Source organism: Neofelis nebulosa, chromosome 15 (assembly GCF_028018385.1).
Source record: "Neofelis nebulosa isolate mNeoNeb1 chromosome 15, mNeoNeb1.pri, whole genome shotgun sequence".
In the NCBI taxonomy this organism is placed as follows: Eukaryota; Metazoa; Chordata; class Mammalia; order Carnivora; family Felidae; genus Neofelis; species Neofelis nebulosa.
In genome coordinates, this window is record NC_080796.1 from 41966207 (window position 1) to 41983878 (window position 17672).

The 17672-nt window shown below is 41.5% G+C and overlaps 1 protein-coding gene across 3 annotated transcripts in view; it reads right to left on the reverse strand.

The window, feature by feature from the left end:
• Positions 1 to 13475, reverse strand: part of LOC131496399 (C4b-binding protein alpha chain-like) — a 52651-nt gene extending 39176 nt beyond the window's left edge. The window contains exons 1-4 of one of the 3 annotated variants that reach the window (XM_058701926.1): positions 13242 to 13468; positions 3731 to 3897; positions 2512 to 2694; positions 1347 to 1446 (exon numbers count right to left, since the gene is read on the reverse strand). In XM_058701926.1, the coding sequence (XP_058557909.1) occupies positions 1347 to 1446; positions 2512 to 2694; positions 3731 to 3872 (425 nt within the window). In that variant the 5' untranslated portion in view covers positions 3873 to 3897; positions 13242 to 13468. Of the gene's footprint in view, positions 1 to 1346; positions 1447 to 2511; positions 2695 to 3730; positions 3898 to 13241 lie in introns of all 3 variants that reach the window. The other 2 variants (XM_058701924.1, XM_058701925.1) reach the window with 2 other exon arrangements.
• Positions 13476 to 17672: the final 4197 nt, after the last annotated feature.

Here is a 17672-nt window from a genome sequence, read left to right on the forward strand (position 1 = left end):
GAAATCGATAAACTTGAAACCGAAGTACAGCTTTTCCTTGAGAAGAAAAAAAAATGTATCAATACCAAGTCAAAATAAAAATTATATACTTGGGGGAAAGTCTGCAGTTCATATCAGAAAAAAAGGTCTAAACCCTAATATGCATAGGTTCATGTGTATATATCTTGTGTGTGTGTGTATGTGTGTGTGTGTGTATAGGTTTATGTATGTACATATCTACCCTAGAAATTAAGAATAAAAATTTCAACAAATTAATTGAAAAACTAAGCAAAGGAATATGGCAAATAGTCCACAAATAAATACAAATGTCTCTTGAACACATAAAAATATGCTCAACCTCACTCATAATAAGAGAAATATATGTTGAAACTATGGTGAGCTTCCAGTGTTACGTCTTAAATTGCAAAACTTTCAAAAAGTTTACAAGGTTTCTAAAGATTGACAATACAGAAAGTTTTTGAAGAGAAAGGCATTTACATACCCTGCAAAACACTGGAACCGCTAAGGAGAGCAATTTTGCAATATCTTTAAAATTTTCAAAGACGTGTACTTTTTGACCCAGAAATCCCACTCTGGAAATTGACCCTATAGATATAACTATATGTGTAAAAATTTATATATGTGCCAAGTAATGCATCAGAACACTGTTCGGAATAGCAAAAATTGGAAATATCTATGGATCCATCAAAGAGATTGCTAATCCGTGAAGCATCATACGATAACATTCTTTGATGTTGTAAAGGCAAATCAATAAGAAACTTCTAGGCACAAACATGAAACTATGTCCTGTATACACTGATGAGTAGAAAACAAGGCAAGACTCAGGGGTGCCTGGATAGCTCAGTCAGTTGAACACCCAACCCTTGATTTCAGCTGAGGTCATGATCCCAGGGTTGTGGGATCAAGCCTGGCATTGGACTCCATGCTGAACTCCATGAATCCCGCTTGGGATTCTCTCCCTCCCTCTGCCCCTCTCCCCCACCTGCACTCTCTCTCAGAGAAAGAAAGAAAGAAAGAAAGAAAGAAAGAAAGAAAGAAAGAAAGAAAGAAAGAAAAAGAAAGAAAGATTCAAAGTTATGTTCATTATTGGAAAGGTGCAATAAAAACGTATACTAATTTCTTAACTTGTATTTTTAAAGATAAACACCAGAAAGATACAGAAGAAAGCAAAAAAGTAGATCCTTGTTTAAGGACACAAAGGAATGGGTGGAGGGTGAGAGAGTAGAAGTGACAATCCTCAGCGTATACGGTCTTATATCACTTTTACTTTTGAACTATATGAACACATTCGTTACTTTTTAAAAAATTAATTGAAAAGAATTGTTTCTAGATTGCTTCGCACTCACCCTGTTGAGCAGACGAATTCTATGCGTGATCCAAACAAGATATCTGTCTTAACTATCACTTGCCCGTTTTGTAATTCTCCAGGATGTTTGCATCTTTTCTCTGACAAAAAAAAAAAAAAAAATTAAAATGATAATTAGTGATTCCAAGTATTCACAGATAAGGTATTAGACAAGAAGATTGATTGATTAGCTCTGGCCTATGCTTCCAGAAAGACCCAGAAGCTGAAATTCAAACTTATTTCTGATCCTGAATCACTAAATGTTTACTTTGGGGGACAAATGAATACAAAACGTGATCCCATATTTTTCTGGTACATTTCACCACTAAAGAAAAGGACTCCACTAAATCACTGTGGTAATGGAGTCTACGACCCAGGATAGACACTGATTAGGGAGCTATGGTCCATTCTATATTTGTGGCATATACTTTGTATTTAGGCCAGTCGAAAATGCATGTCATGAGTTACAAAAGGTACAATAAAAAGGGTAGACTGTATACCCTTTCTATTGGAAAAACGTTACAGAATATATTCTCAACCACAAGTGAATCACAGAACCTTCTTCCAAACACAGCAAATATTTTGGGTGAAGTTTCTTTGGAAACTACATTACCACTCTCTAGCCACATAACTTTTTGTTTTAAGTTTACGTGTTTATTTTGAGATGACAGAGTGCATGCAAGCAGCGGAGGGGCAGAAAGAAAGGGAGAGAGAGAGAATCCCAAACAGGTTCCGTGCTGTCAGTGCAGAGCCCAATTTGGGGCTCAATTCCATAAACCGTGAGATTATAGCCTGAGCCGAAATCGAGTCGGAAGCTTAACCCACTGAGCCGCCCAGGCATCTTTGTAAAGAATGAATATGGTTTTCAAAATAGTAAAATTGAATTTGCAGTTCACTTTGGAAAGAAATGTTTACTGAACTGCGTTGTAAAGGATAAACTTATTTTTCACTGCAACTAGGTACTTTGTAATTTTTGTTTTCTTTGGTTTTTTCAATGTATGTTTTTCAAAAGGTAGCACGCATGCGTACATTGGAATCAGTAACTGACAACCGGGTGGTTTCTCAGTAACCAAATATCATCACTTGCAGTCAGAAAGCTTAATTCCTGAGACAATTTTGCAAAGAGGGGAAAAGCGCAAATAAGAAAAATAAATGTTCATACTTACTGACACAGAACTCATCGTAGTTCCATGACTTGTATCGGCAGGTAACATCCTGACTTTTGTAAGGATCCTTACTGTAGCCAGGACGGCAGGTGTATTTCAGGATAGTCCCAGAGTTGAAGGAAGTCTGGTTCAACACATTTATTGGGGAAGCAAAGAATAAATTCGGTGGAGGACCACAACCACCTGAAAATGACGAAGAATGGCGGAAGTTAATGCCTTGAAACACAGCATCTTAGTATTTCAGTAGTATGATTTTTAGGGGAAGAACCATTCGTTTCCCCTCTAATCAAGAAAAATTACAACTCCTATTATCCTCATTGTTCAAGGAATCCAGTGAGTGATGAGTAACACGCATTTGCTGGTAAAGGATAATGATGATGGTAATGATAAAAACGTCGTGTCAGATTGGTTGCCTCAGGAAAGGGAAACCCCGGGGGCTGGGAGATGGATAAAAACAACATTTTTAATTGGCATTTTTTTTTAATTTTTTTTCAACGTTTTTAATTTATTTTTGGGACAGAGAGAGACAGAGCATGAACGGGGGAGGGGCAGAGAGAGAGGGAGACACAGAATCGGAAACAGGCTCCAGGCTCCCAGCCATCAGCCCAGAGCCTGACGCGGGGCTCGAACTCACGGACCGCGAGATCGTGACCTGGCTGAAGTCGGACGCTTAACCAACTGCGCCACCCAGGCGCCCCTAATTTGCATTTTTTTTGTACATGCTGGATTTTGAATGATATGAAGGAAAAAGCATGGAGCCCTTGAAACATAAAAGCCCTAATCCTGCTGACCTTGCAAGAATTAAACAAGAGGATTCATTTACATTTGCGGAGCCCTAGTAGAAGTCTATACTTAGTTCCCCTCTCTATTCTAGATAGACCCAGAAGCAGTGAAAATTGCTCAGTCAGGCTGATAGGTCGTATAGATTTGTTTCAAGTCATGCTTGGGAAACAGATTGTTTTGGAAATCCCTGGAGGAGAAATGGTAGGAGGAAGTGTCTAGAAAACTGCTTCCTTTGTGGATAAAACAAAGTACCCTTAAATCCCAAATAACTCCAAATCCTCTTAACCTTCAAATTCTAAGTTTCTGATCAAATAAATCCCTTGTTGCTGAATGTGGCTTTCTGCTCAAAGTTCAATCATCTGTGAGTCTTAAGAGTGAATGAGTGGATGATCTTGAATATTTGTTGCCAATCTGAACATACCTCTCTATTACTCACCAAGAACAGTAGCAAATAGAGCAGCGACCAAGGTCATTTGGAACAGAGTTGGATCAGAGACTTTCCACAGCCTAGGTAAGGGCCAGGCTGCCATTTTCTTTTTTCTATCATGGATCCCATTTAGAGGAGCACTGGGGTGCATGACCTGATGCTTCTCCCACAGTTTTCTGCCAAAAGAACTCAATTTGATAAACAGTCATTGAGGGACACTTGGGTGGTTCAATCTGTTGAGCAGCAGACTCCTGATTTCAGCTCAGATCATGATTCCAGCGTTATGGGATGGGGCCCTGAGTTGGGCTCCATGCTGAGTGTGGAGTCTGCTTGGAATTCTCTCTCTTTCTCTCTCTCTCTCTCACTCTCTCTTTCTCTCTCTCTGCCCCTCTCCCCTGGTCACTCTCTCTCTCTCTCTCTTTCAAAAAACAAATAAACAAAAATAAATAGTCATTGAATTCCTACTTGTCATAATGCACCAGGATAAATGCTGTGGGGTCCACATCTTCAAGAAAATTAAGGCCTAGAGTGGAAGAGAGGACATGAATACAGTGTCACAGCACAAGACAGTGAGTGTTAGTCTCTGTGGAAGTACTTTGCTCAGAGGAGAGGAGAGGGGGTTGCTAAGAAGGGGCAGCTTATACATGTGTCTGAATAGGATGTAAGGGTCAGGTTTAGGAATTTATAGATGCTACTCTTTAGGGAATAAAGAATCGTTTTTTGTTTTGGGTTTTGTTTACCCTTTGTTTACTTTGAAGCTAAGGAGTGACTCATTACCATGCTCTGAAAAGAGCAGTATGGCAGATGTGTACATGACAGACTGAAGTAAACAGAGAGAGGAAACAGGGTAGTTAAGGAAGACTATTGCAATTGGCCACGTGAGCTGCAAGATGGTCTGACCAAGGAAATGGCAGAGGAGTTGGAGAAGAGGGAACAAATGTAAAACAAAATAAAACCAAAAGGCAAGCAAATGATGAGACAGAGAAAAGGAGCCAGATCTGTGTAGTATTGAGAGTTCCTCATGACAACTGTCAACAAAGACAATAAACCATCAAGCAATTTGCAGTTTTGAAAGAATGGTTTATGGAGAGATACATATAACTATAGATATACATATAGATATACAAAGAAAAGTAAAAATTTATGTGACAAATGTACTTTCATTATTTAATCAGACTATTTAAAGACATGATTTTAAGCAAAATCATGAGGGACACTTTTCTCTCCACCACTCCTGTTCTCTTTGGGAAAAACAATGTATCTTAAATTTACATTAAAAATAGTCCTCGTTCTCTGGGACGCCTGGGTGGCTCAGTGGGTTAAGTGTCCGACTTCAGCTCAGGTTATGATCTCGCGGGTCATGAGTTCAAACCCTGCATCAGGCTCTGTGCTGATGGCTCAGAGCCTGGAGCCTGCTTCGGATTCTGTGTCTCCCTCTCTTTCTGCCCCTCTCCTGCTCACACTTTCTCTCCCAAAAATGAACAAACATCAAAAAAAAAAAAATAGTCCTTGTTCTCAAAGGACTGTATAAAGTTAACTCTCAAGGAAATACTGAATTTCATCTTTTATTCTGATACGTATTAGATCCAGATAAATCTACACTCCCCATGTGTCCATAATTCATATTATGAATTATGTAAATAAAGGGAGTAAATAAAGGGAGTGCCCTCAAAATTTCGCTCAGAGATATTTCTGTCCCACGTTGTAGAAGAAAAAAAAACAATTTATGATGACCTATATTTCTGTTCCACATTACTGGGGGGAAAAGGCTTATAATGACCCTTCACACTATGTGGAGGGGCCTAACGTCCTCATTGAGTAATGGCTCATTTAACCTCATCTTTCCAAAATTCATTTCTGATGAAGCCATGCCTTCAGCTGCTGTCGGCTGTGGGCAATTCCGTCTGATGCTCAGCCTAGTCCCTGAGCTCCAAACATAGCTGCTAAGACAGTTCTGCTGAAAAAATAAATTCAATCTGATGACCAACTTATCAAATGCATTCTCTTACTAAAATATGTTTACAAAATTTGTACCGAATACATGCAAGCTGTCTAAAGAGGGAGAAAGGAGCCAGGACCAGATTTTGGGCCCTTACACACCACCTTTCTTTTTTGTTTGCACCTCTCTTTTCTCCTTCCTGATCTCTAGTCTCTCTCTTCCTCTTGGCTAACCATCTGGATGAGACAGGAGACAGACGGGGGTAAGGCTGGTTCCACATAGTGAAAAACAATCCACCAAATCATCTGTGAAATTTGCAAGTATGATAAATTTCTCCCATCCAATAAAAATTGTTATGAACTGTAAAAACAATAGAAATGAGTTTCTTCAATTTTTGATAAGTTCATGTTTGTTGAATTTCAGTGAGATTGAAGAAAGAGATATAAGAATACCCATACGTATTTTTAAAAAATTAAATGGAAGCTTTTTAATTAAAATAAAATAAAATAAAATAAAAATACCAATGCATTGGCAAAATAAAATTTGGCTATAAAAACTCAAGAGGCTAGTAGTATAAAGTGAAAATTACTCATATGAATTGTTGCAGTTGTCATGTTCACAATAAAAATATACACATTGGATATACCAGGGGAAAATATTCATGAGAATATTTATAAAAACACAGCCATAAGATTAAATCCCTACCTTTAAGAATTTGAATAGAAATACCTAAGATACTGCTACAAAGAACATATTCATTAGTCATGTTCAAAATTCATATATTTGTAATCATTGAGTATATTCAAAATGCATATTTAAAACAATGTTCAGAACTGATGAATGGATAAAGAAGATGTGGTTTATATATATATATATATAATGGAATACTACCTGGCAATGAGAAAGAATGAAATCCTGCCATCTGTAGCAACGTGGATGTAACTGGAAGGTATTATGCTGGGTGAAATAAGTCAGTCAGAGAAAGACAGATACCATATGTTTTCACTCATATGTGGAACTTGAGAAACTGAACAGAAGACCGTTGGGGAGGGGAAAAATAGTTACAAACAGAGAGGGAGGGAGGCAAACCATAAGAGACTCTTAAATACAGAGAACAAACTGAGGGTGGATAGGGGACGGGGGAGAGGGAAAACGGGTGATGGGCACTGAGGAGGGCACTTGTTGGGATGAGCACTGGGTGTTGTAGGTAAGCGACGAACCATGGGAATCTACCCTCACAACCAAGAATACATCTTACACACGGTATGTGAGCCAATTTGACAACAAATTATATTAAAAAAATAAAACAGTGTTCAGTAAATTGATAATCTGATAAATTCAGCAAATTTGGTTTCAGCAAATTGATCCTTCAGGAATTGGCACTCACTCAATTGGCTTCTGGCAAAGACCTTTTCGGGGGTTTGGTCTGAGCCCCCATGCTTTGGCTGGCCTGAACAACCTGGATCTCTGACAGTCCCAAATACTTTCCTAGGACACTCCTGCCCATATCACCTGCTGGTCCTTCTTCCCTCTTTAATTCCTACTCATTCTGCCAGCCCCTTATCCAATGGCCCCTTCTTTCCTCCAAGCCAGTCTCCATATTCTAATTACAACTCAGTGTTTATCATTTTGATTCTGACTTGGCTTATAATTAACATCCGAAGTCTGTCCGCAACACTAGACCGCAAGGTCCTTGAAGTCAGAGGTGGGTGCTTACTCATCTCTGCCTCACCTAGTACCTAGCACTGTGCCTCACACAGTTAAAGTACTCAATAAATGTTTGTTGAATTCACATGCAGAAGCATTTCGTGACAGGAGCGCCTGGGTGGCTCAATTGGTTAAGTGTTCAACTTAGGCTTAAGTTGAACTTAGGTCATGATCTTGTGGTTCATGGGTTCAAGCCCCAAGCAGGGCTCTCTGATGTCAGGGTAGAGCCCACTTCAGATTCTCTGTCCCTCCCTCTCTCTCTGCCCCTCACCTGCTCACACTCTCTCTCTCAAAAATGAATAAACATTAAAAAAAAAAAGCACCTAATGATAAAATGTTTTAAAGAAAGGTAATACTGCCCCACATCCATATCTGCTCTTACAGTGTTTATTTTGTCAAGGCTAGAGCTTAACTGATTTATTTTAAATTTTTTTAAAGCTTATTTATTTTGAGAGAGAGCAACTGGGAGGGGCAGAGAGAGGGAGAAAGATTAAGAATCCCAAGCAGGCTCTGTGCTGTCAGCACAGAGCTCGACGTGGGGCTTGAACTCCCGAACCACGAGATCATGACCTGAGCTGAAACCAAGAGTCGGATGCTTAACCGACTGAGCCACCCAGGCGCCCCTGAGCTCCTACTGATTTTAAGGTAAGACACACCTGTCCCTTAATGAGAACAGACCACAACGATTTTACCCCAGGCTCTTCCCCCTCCTTAACCTGAAGTCCTCATATCCTCAACCATTGAACAGAGGACCGTGAGGAGGGAAAGAATGAACGAAAACTAGTTCCCCTCCCTCCACAGGCTATGACAGGAGATAAAAGGCAGTCACACACACAGACCCTACACTAGAGTGAGGAATTCATGTCTCAGCCTCACGCCGAGGCCACAGGCACAGTGCTGGGGACACGAGGCCAGTATGTGGCCAGGCCCTGGGGCATGGGCTCTGGAGTCAGATCCAGGCTATGTGGATTGAATCTTGGTTCCACCAGATGGGAACTGTGTGGCCCTGGGCCAGATACGCAGCTCCTCTAAGCTTCAATTTCCTCTTTTATAAAATAGGAATGAAAACTATACACGCCCCTCGGAATTGCTGCGAGGTAGCTTGGCGTGGTGCACAGCTGGAACTCAGAAAACACTGAGAAGAAATGTTAGAGAAGGAAGTGAGGGGATCGGGGTTGGCATGTGACCCTAACGGGACCAGAATTCCTGGAGTCAAAGCATCATCAGAATAATGATATACAATTGCAATGATGTCTGCCTGCATCACAAGGGAACTTCAATTAAACCCCAGCGCAGAGGAAAGCCCACTTGGACTTGACCCAGAAGTCATTGGTTGGGTCTTCACTGTGGCCTTTGGTGATCGTGAGACCCAACACTACACCCAGAGCAGAGACTCTGGCACCCCTGGGGGCCTGTTCTGGGGGGTTCTTTTTCCCCCAGTCTTCATCATCTTCCGGAGAGGAACTCACCTACTCCCGTGACGATGACCATCACCCAGGAATCACTCACAGACCTCTGAGCCCAACTGTCTTCTGTAGGTGCAAAAACTTACACGCTTCATAAACTCTGTCGGTAACAAAACTCTTATTCTGCCCTATTCAGTCCCATATGTAAATTTTGAGTCTCCAAACTGTCAAAGTTTCTACAAGTTAGTCAAAGAAATCTCGGCAAAATAAGGAGGAAATATTTTGTCTTCCCCTATAGCCTCACAAAAGCAGGTACCTGCATCATAAAACTGACCTTGCAGAGGTTATTTCTAAGACTTTAGAGATCATTACTCTGCCTCTTGACTGTAACTTTTAACTCTGGAAAAGTCTACGATTCCAACTGGTTACCTTCACAAATTATTTTTTGTCTGGGATCATATTTAAATTACATTGCTGCTTTTGACTGTGACAAACACCTGTGAGTTTTCTTTGCAAATCCAGAAATAAAATCAGCGCACTTGTCACATGTAATCCTGAAAGTAAACTCAAACTTTTCACTCTGTTGGATTTCTTTTTTTAAATATCAGCTTTATTGAAGTGTAAGTGACTAAATTTTAAGATTTTTAAAGAATGTATCACTCTGATTTCATATTTGTGCACCTTGAGAAAAGACGCCCCCCCCCCGCCCCGGCCACCCATCTTTTTATTTTTTTAATTTTTCAATGTTTATGTCTGAGAGAGAGAGAGACACAGCGCGAGCAGGGGAGGGGCAGAGAGAGAGGGAGACACAGAATCCAAAGCAGGGTCCAGGCTCTGCGCTGTTAACGCAGAGCCTAAAGCGGTGCTCGAACCCACGGACCATGAGATCATGACCTGAGCCGAAGTCGGATGCTTAACCGACTGAGCCATCCAGGTGCCCCACCACCCATCTTGTTGATGAACACATCCACCATCTCACACACTTATCCTTTTATTGTGTGTGAGAACATTTAAGTTTTACTTTCTTGGCAAATTTCAATTATATAATACAGTGTTATCAAATATAGTCCGTGTGTTTTATTTTAGATCCTCGGAACTTCTTCATCTTATATATGAAAACTTATAACCCTTTACCAAGCTCTCCCTATTTCCTCAACCCTCCAGCTCCTGATAACTGATTGTTAGATTTCTTATTGAAGCAAAAATCTTTTCTCTTCTCTTTGTTTTTTTTTTTTTTCTTTTAAGCTTAAGGTCTAATTCCCAAAGTCCTAACTGCTTCCTTTGTATCTCCCAGGCACCTCGAATCCAACATATCCCAGATGAAACCCACTGTCTTCTCTCCAACACACTTGACCCCCGTGTCAGAGATCTCAGCTAAAGTAATCATCTCCACGCAGCTGCCCAGACTAGAAACCTGAGTCATCCCAGCCTCCTCTCTCTTGTCCCTTCCCATATTCAGAGTCTCCAAGTCCTATCACGTTGGCCATAGCAGCACTAGAATCTGCCACTCTCTCCTACAACCCTTGTCCATAGTCTGGGTTTAGGTTGCCATAATTCCCTTCACCCACTCTCGGCCACTGCAGAAACCTCCAAACAGGTCTAAGCCAGCTTCCAGGCTGATGCTGTTATATTCCTAAAAAGCAGTTTGCTTGAAACTCCTGTGGTCCTCCGTTTACAAGGTTTCCATACCTCTCCCAAACATCCCTCTGTTTCTGCTCACTTGAAACACTGCACTTCAACTTCATGCAGGCGCTTACCTTTCCCAAAACACATCCTGGATTTATTGAAACACCTGCAAGCATTTGCATATAATATCTCATGTGCATGGATGCGCTTAACCTCCAAACTCCTCTTAAGTCACTGTCCAGGTCAAATGTCACCTCCTTAATGACGAATTGTCCAACCCCACCGAGAAATATCAGCCTCCTCCAGGCTCCCCTAGTATTTTGCTGATGCCTCAGTTGTAATACCACATTGTATCGTATCTTTCACTATCTATTCACTTTTGCCTCCTAAAATAGATTGTGGGTCCCTTGGAGACAAGGATGCTTGTTCAACTTCCTGGTGCTGATCTGATATTGGACCCGACACATAATAGTTATCCAATAAATGTGACATAAATAAATCAATATAGTTTTCCCTTCCGAGTGAGAAGGATTAACTGCCTTCCTGAGGACCAAATGGAATAGTATCCGTGAAGTGCTTTGCAAGTTGTGAAGACATAAATGATACAGTGAGCCCACTTTCCTCACTGGTTCTTAGTGAACTAAAGAGTATGGTGACTCGGTGGGCCAGGGGTGGTATCCACCGTTTGCCATCACTACTCCCTGTGGTTCCTCAGCAGAACTCGCACAGGATTCAGCAGACCACAGAGGATGGGGTTGGAGGCTAGGACTTGTGAGCCAAGGACCTGAATTTGAGCCTCAGTCAATACCACAGTCTAATTCTGTGATCTTGAAGAAGCCATGTCAGCTCCTTGGGTCAGTTTCTCATCTCACAAATGATGACAGGGAACTTAGATCATCTTTCCATTCCATACAAAGTCTAGAATTCTATTAGCTGCCCACTGAAAAGCTAAGACTTCCCTAGTAAATATCCTCGCATTTCAATGACATCATCACCTTTTGAATTCCAATAAAAGTGAAACCAACTCAAGAGCTACAGTCAACGTGACAGGTGTGTGGTGGAAAATATCATTGGTGGGGTGCCTGGGTGGCTCAGTCGGTTAAGCATCTGACTTTTTTTTTTTTTTTTTACTTTTTTTTCATGTTTACTTCTGACAGAGAGAGACAGAGCACAAGCAGGAGAGGAGCAGAGAGATAGGGAGACACAGAATCTGAAGCAGGCTCCAGGCTCTGAGCTGTCAGCATGAGCCATCAGCACAGAGCCCGGTGCAGGGCTCAAACTCATAGACTGTGAGATCATGACCTGAGCCGAAGTCCGACGTTTAACCGACTAAGCCACCGAGGTGTCCCTGAGTGACTGACTTTTGATTTCAGCTCAGGTCGTGATCTCATGTTTTGTGAGATTGAGCCCTGCGCTCTGTGCTGATAACACAGAGCCTGCTTGGGATTCTCTCTCTCTCTGCCCCTGCCCTACTCTCTCTCTCTCAAAATAAATAAATAAACATTTTTTTAAAAATGTTATTGTTAAGCGTACTGCAGTACAATTTGAGAGGTGCTAGGAAAATTCTCAGCCCCCAAATTTCTCCTTCCATTAGAGATTATTTTTTTCTTTTTTTAGAGGGAGAGTGGGGGAGAGTGGCAGACAGAGAGAGGGAGAGAAAGAGAGAGAGGGAATCTTAAGCAGGCTCCACACTGAGTACAGAGCCCCATACAGGGCTGGATTCCATGACCCTGGGATCATGACCTGAACCAAACTCAAGAGTCAGACACTCAATCAACTGAGCCACCCAGGTGCCTCAGTTAGAGATTACTTTTTAAGTATGTGTATTTATTTTGTCTACGCTTCCTCTTTTAAAACTCGGATGCCTCTGGAAAGGGTAATATTTTTCTTCGGTCTCAGCTGATATCTCCTTGTTTATACCTGCACACTCAATCACATCACTTTAAGATTCCAGAACTAGCTTCCACACTTTCACCTCTTTCTTAGAATCTCTTTATCTACATCAGCTCCTTGCTTGTGTGCTCATATTATATTCAAGTGTATCAAACCTTCTCTGATACTGCTGCCCACTCTGGATACTTGAATTGTCATTCTCTTTGTACTACCATATTTAGCGAAAGAACGGGAGTCAGCTAAGAGTGGTCAAGGAGTTGGAATGAGGACAAGAATAGTACTGTGTCTTGCCCAACCAAGAGAAAAGGAAATTTGAAGAAGGAAGGGTAATCAACATTGCCAGGTTCAGAAAGTGAGGAAGAGAAAGGAGGTGAGAACAGTTAAGGTGTCTAGCTTCAGAAACTAACTGGAGGCTGACCGACGTCTTCTCATCATCAAATCAAAAGATCTTTCTTTGCTGGTGGTGGTGGAGGAGACGTGGAATGGTTCATAAAATCTCCGAAGGGCACTGCACCAATTTTTAGAAGGTAGACTATAAAAACCAGGTCTTCTATGGACCCCTCTGGGTAGTCTGGTCTACCTGTCAGAGGTATCCTAGTCTTAAACTCCCCTATGTGGAGAGATAGTAAAGAATCAATGAGCCAACACGCTCGACCTTTAGATACGATAACAAGAGTGACATCTTACTTCCTTTCTGCTTTAGTTTATTAATATGCATTATTATTCCCCCATTTATAGTAAAAAAAAAAAAAAAAAAAAAAAAAACATTGAGGCTCAGAGGGATTAAAAGTACTTGTGAAATCACATAACCTCCTAAAAACTTCTGGAAAGATTTCTGCTGCAAATACCCCCAAGTGTTTGTTTGTTTGTCTTATCTTTCTAATCTTGTCCTCTTTAAAGGGCCGAACCACCAGCCTTTTCCCCAAGGTACCCCAAATAATCCACTGACCTGGCGGTAGCTGAGGAAGAAGCAGAAGACTCTGTCGTGGTGTCTCAGGTTGTTTCTCAAGGGAGAAAAGCGTCTGGATCTCTAATAGCTTTACTTCCTCCCCAGATCAGAGTTTAGCAGACGACCCTGAAGCCAGCTGGTAATTGCACCACCAAAAAGTCCCTGAATTCAGCCCTGTAGCTGACTGGTCAGGGATGGCTGAATTGTAGTGGATGGGGAGAGTTTCTACCAGCCTCGTGAATGATTAACGGAAATAAAACACGGGTGTTTACCTAACCCTCTTCCTCTGCACAAACCCTCATCCTTGATAACATGTTGCAATCACTTATTTGCTCCTCCGCCAACCATTTCCCCTAAGTGGAAAGATAATATGACCTTGATGCCAGAATTCTTTTTTTTCTTTTCATAATCACAAGACAGACATCCACAGTGCACTCCAGCTAGCCTAGAAAACTCGGATACTGTAGGGTTGAGACTAGGTCCACGAAAATGATCCACTTCCCATGATGGTAGGTCCAGCAGGCCCTCCTGGGGCTCAGGGACTGGTGACTTTACCCTCTGCAGGTGTTCATTCCACCCCAAGATGGTAAAATGGCGGTGGGGGGGGGCGGTTAACAAATTCACCGAATCCCTGCCATATGCCGAGTTGCCTGGAACAAATCAGCGCTCAATACGTGTTAATTAATGACTACCCCCACAGCTACTACTGCGCGGTGGTCACCAGATGACTTCCAGAAGTTGGTCAATTATTGAGCACTGCTCAGAGAAATGCAATGAAGGGCCAGCATGCTGGTGATCATACAGATCTAGGAAGAACCCCAAACTCTGACATTATCTAATTAACGTTTTAATCCTCAGGATTAAGATTTGTGTGCTCAGGAGATTGCTATTAAAGAGCAATTTTTCCCGATAATTTCCCTTTTTCTGTCATAAACACCAAGAGTCTCGTGAAGGTCTCAGAAAAGATGGAGTCGAACCACCACAGAAGCTTTGACAGAGGTAGGAGATTTGAGCTGGGCTTTGAATGAAAAGTGGAAATATTAGATGAAACTGAGAACGCTATTAGAGGTTAAGAGAACATAACCAGGTCACAGGGTGAGACAGATTTGTTGACTGACCAAAATGAGAGTAGAGGAGGATTCCAGATTGTGCCAGATCTTGAGAGCTAAGTCGAAGGAAATACCACCTTTCAAGGGGAATCTTCAAAATACCATTTCCCAATCTCTTGGAGTGCTTTTCCTTACTTTCCACAGTGACTGCTCCAAATTTTTCTCTTCAAGTCACCAAATGGTCTTCCTCTCAGCAGGCGATATTGCCTCCTACTCTACCACACAATCGTTCCTCGGCTTCTTCCCACCTGAGATTTTCTCTCCTATTCACTCTTGTTTCAGAAGAGGTCTCTTTTGCTCTTTTTCTCATTTTCGAGGTGACTTTCATCCTGAAATATTCCCCAAATCTTGCAAAAACCTCAAATTCCATTGATCTTCTGTCATGAGATACTTAACTCCCCAGGTCTCCTGTGTTTCCTGCCTACTCTCTTGTTAGTCCCTCCCTGGCCCTCCCGTTGTGGCCTTCCAACCTGACTTCTTCCCACACTTGTGGACACAGCTCTTTCAAGAATGTCCTTATCTCCAAATTCAAATTTTTTTTTTAATTTTTTTTTCAACGTTTTTTATTTATTTTTGGGACAGAGAGAGACAGAGCATGAACGGGGGAGGGGCAGAGAGAGAAGGAGACACAGAATCGGAAACAGGCTCCAGGCTCCGAGCCATCAGCCCAGAGCCCGACGCGGGGCTCGAACTCACGGACCGCAAGATCGTGACCTGGCTGAAGTCGGACGCTCAACCGACTGTGCCACCCAGGCGCCCCTCAAATTTTTTTTAACTCATGTCACGATTTCTTGGCAGCCCCTAATCCTGCTGCTAATCTCCTTTCTGAAACACTTCTCCTTTGGCTTCCATCGCCCTAAACTTTCTTGATTCCTCTCTCTTACTAAATGCTTCGTTCTTCTTACCTCCTTTTCTCTTTCTCATCCCCAAATATAGATATGTCCCAGGTTCTCCTTTTCAAAAATTTTTCTCTCCATATATTTCATTATTGTACCTGCTGTCGTGGCTTTAACTCTTCCCTGTAAGAGAACTACCCCCACAACTACCTCTTTTTATTTTTTATTTTTTATTTATTTATTTTTGTTGAGACAGAGAGAGACAGAGCATGAGCAGGGGAGGGGCAGAGAGAGAGCGAGACACAGAATCCGAAGCAGGCTCCAGGCTCCAAGCTGTCAGCACAGAGCCGGACGCAGGGCTCGAACTCACAAACGGCGAGATCATGACCTGAGCCGAAGTCAGACGCTTAACCGACTGAGCCACCCAGGCGCCCCCACAACCACCTCTTTATACCTGATTACTCTCCTAAATGCAGACTGACAGTTTTTGTTGCCTATTGGACATCTTACAAACACATTACACTAGCACATCCAAAGGGAACTACTCATTTCCTGTCCAGAAGCCTCACCTTCTGACCCCAAGATCAATCCAGGCTTCCAGGAATGGAATTTCAAACTCAACTTTAAACCCTTCCTCTCCCTCATCCTCCAATGTTTGATGAGTCGAGAAGTTTGATGAGTTGTTTTTGATTTTCCAGTTCTCCCATGTCTAGTTTTCTCTTTCTGTTTCTGCCACCACCCAGTTCAGGTCACCATTGTCTTCTCCAGCAGCCCTTTATGTGGTTTCTCTGCCTCTGTTCTTTTCCTACTTCGACCTGTATATACTACATACTGTCATGAAAGGAATCTGTGTTCGGTCCCTATCACTTCCTTTCTTGAAAGCCTTCTATCTCGGAAACTAATTTGACAATAAATTTCATATAATAAAAAAAAAAACAACTCATCAAGTTGAACACTTAAATAAATGCACTTTATTATTAAAAAAAAAAAAAAAAAGAAAGCCTTCTATCTCTTCTCACCGCCTATCAAATAAACGTCAAATTCTCTAACGTGCTCTTTAAAAGCCTCCATAAACGGGCTTTAATGTATCTTTCCAGCCTTCTTTCTCATCACTCCCCATGCTTTATCCAGGCCAATCCAGGCCATGTGCTGTCCCCTAGACATGACCCGTCCTTCCTGCCTCTGCACAACATTTTTAAAAAATCATTATTAGAAATTTTCTTTCTTTCTTTTTCTTTCCTTCTTTCTTTCTTTCTTTCTTTCTTTCTTTCTTTCTTTCTTTCTTTCTTTATTTCTTTCTTTTTTCTTTCTTTCTTTCTTTACTTTAGAGAGAGAGAGAGAGAGCACGCAAATGGGGGAGGGGGCAGGGGGGGGGGAAATCAATTTAAAACATGAAAGAACTTTCAAAGAATCAACACCTGCAAGTTCATTATCCTAGGACAACTGTTTTCATTTGTGCCTCGCTATCGCCTGGCCCTTCTCTACAAGAATAAAGGTTTTACATAAATGCGATCATAAGTACTTAATATTATGTATTCTACTTTTACTTAGGATTATATTTTTAAGATTTTCTGATCATAACACCATCGAAGGTTGCGTTACATTTGGTATGCCATAACTTACTAAAACATTTTCCTAAGATTTGACATTTCAGGTGTTCACAAGGTCTCACTAGTATAGACAGTACAGGCAATAACAGAATGAGCGGCTTCAAATTAAAAAATCATTTTGCCCAAGTTAGACTAATCTGAGGAGTGGGTTTACTTGGTTCAGAAGCTTAAGACTCTTTACGACTCTCTTGCTATATTTCCCAAACCTTCTTTCAACTTGCCAGGTCCCCTTCCTTAATTTTCATCTCTCAATCCTCCTCAGTTTTGTTTTTTTTTTTAATTATTTATTTTGAGAGAGAGAGTGTGTGTGTACGAGTTGGGGAGAGGGGGAGAGAGAGAGTTTTAATCTCGATCTCACGACCCTGGGGTCACGACCTGAGCTGAGATCAAGAGTTGGATGCTTAACCAACGGAGCCACGCAGGCCCCCCAGTCCTACTCACTTTTAAAGGCCCAACTAACCGTGACTTTTCTTAACAATTTTCCTGCCTCCGCTTCCTCCCAGACAGGAGGCCTCCTCCTGGAAGCTGAGCTCCCATGGCACATTCTTCTGTGAAAAGTGTTTATTACATTCTAAACACCCTGAATGGATGATATGCGTCTATCATCTTGTGTCTATTAATAGACTGCGGGCTACTTGAGAGTTTCTTATTCCGATGTCTTATTCTCCTTCATAACTACACCGAGGGATGTTCCATTAGTTCGAGTTCTCTTAGGCGTTTTCTTTGTATTTTATCCAGGTTTCCTATGTGTTTTGGTAGAGAACAAAGTGAGAGATGGGAGAAGTTTGTCATATCATGTCAGTATGACATCTTGGTAAGAAAACCGTAGGATTCTTGCTTATTCTGCCTTCAAAAAAAAAAAGAAAGAAAGAAAGG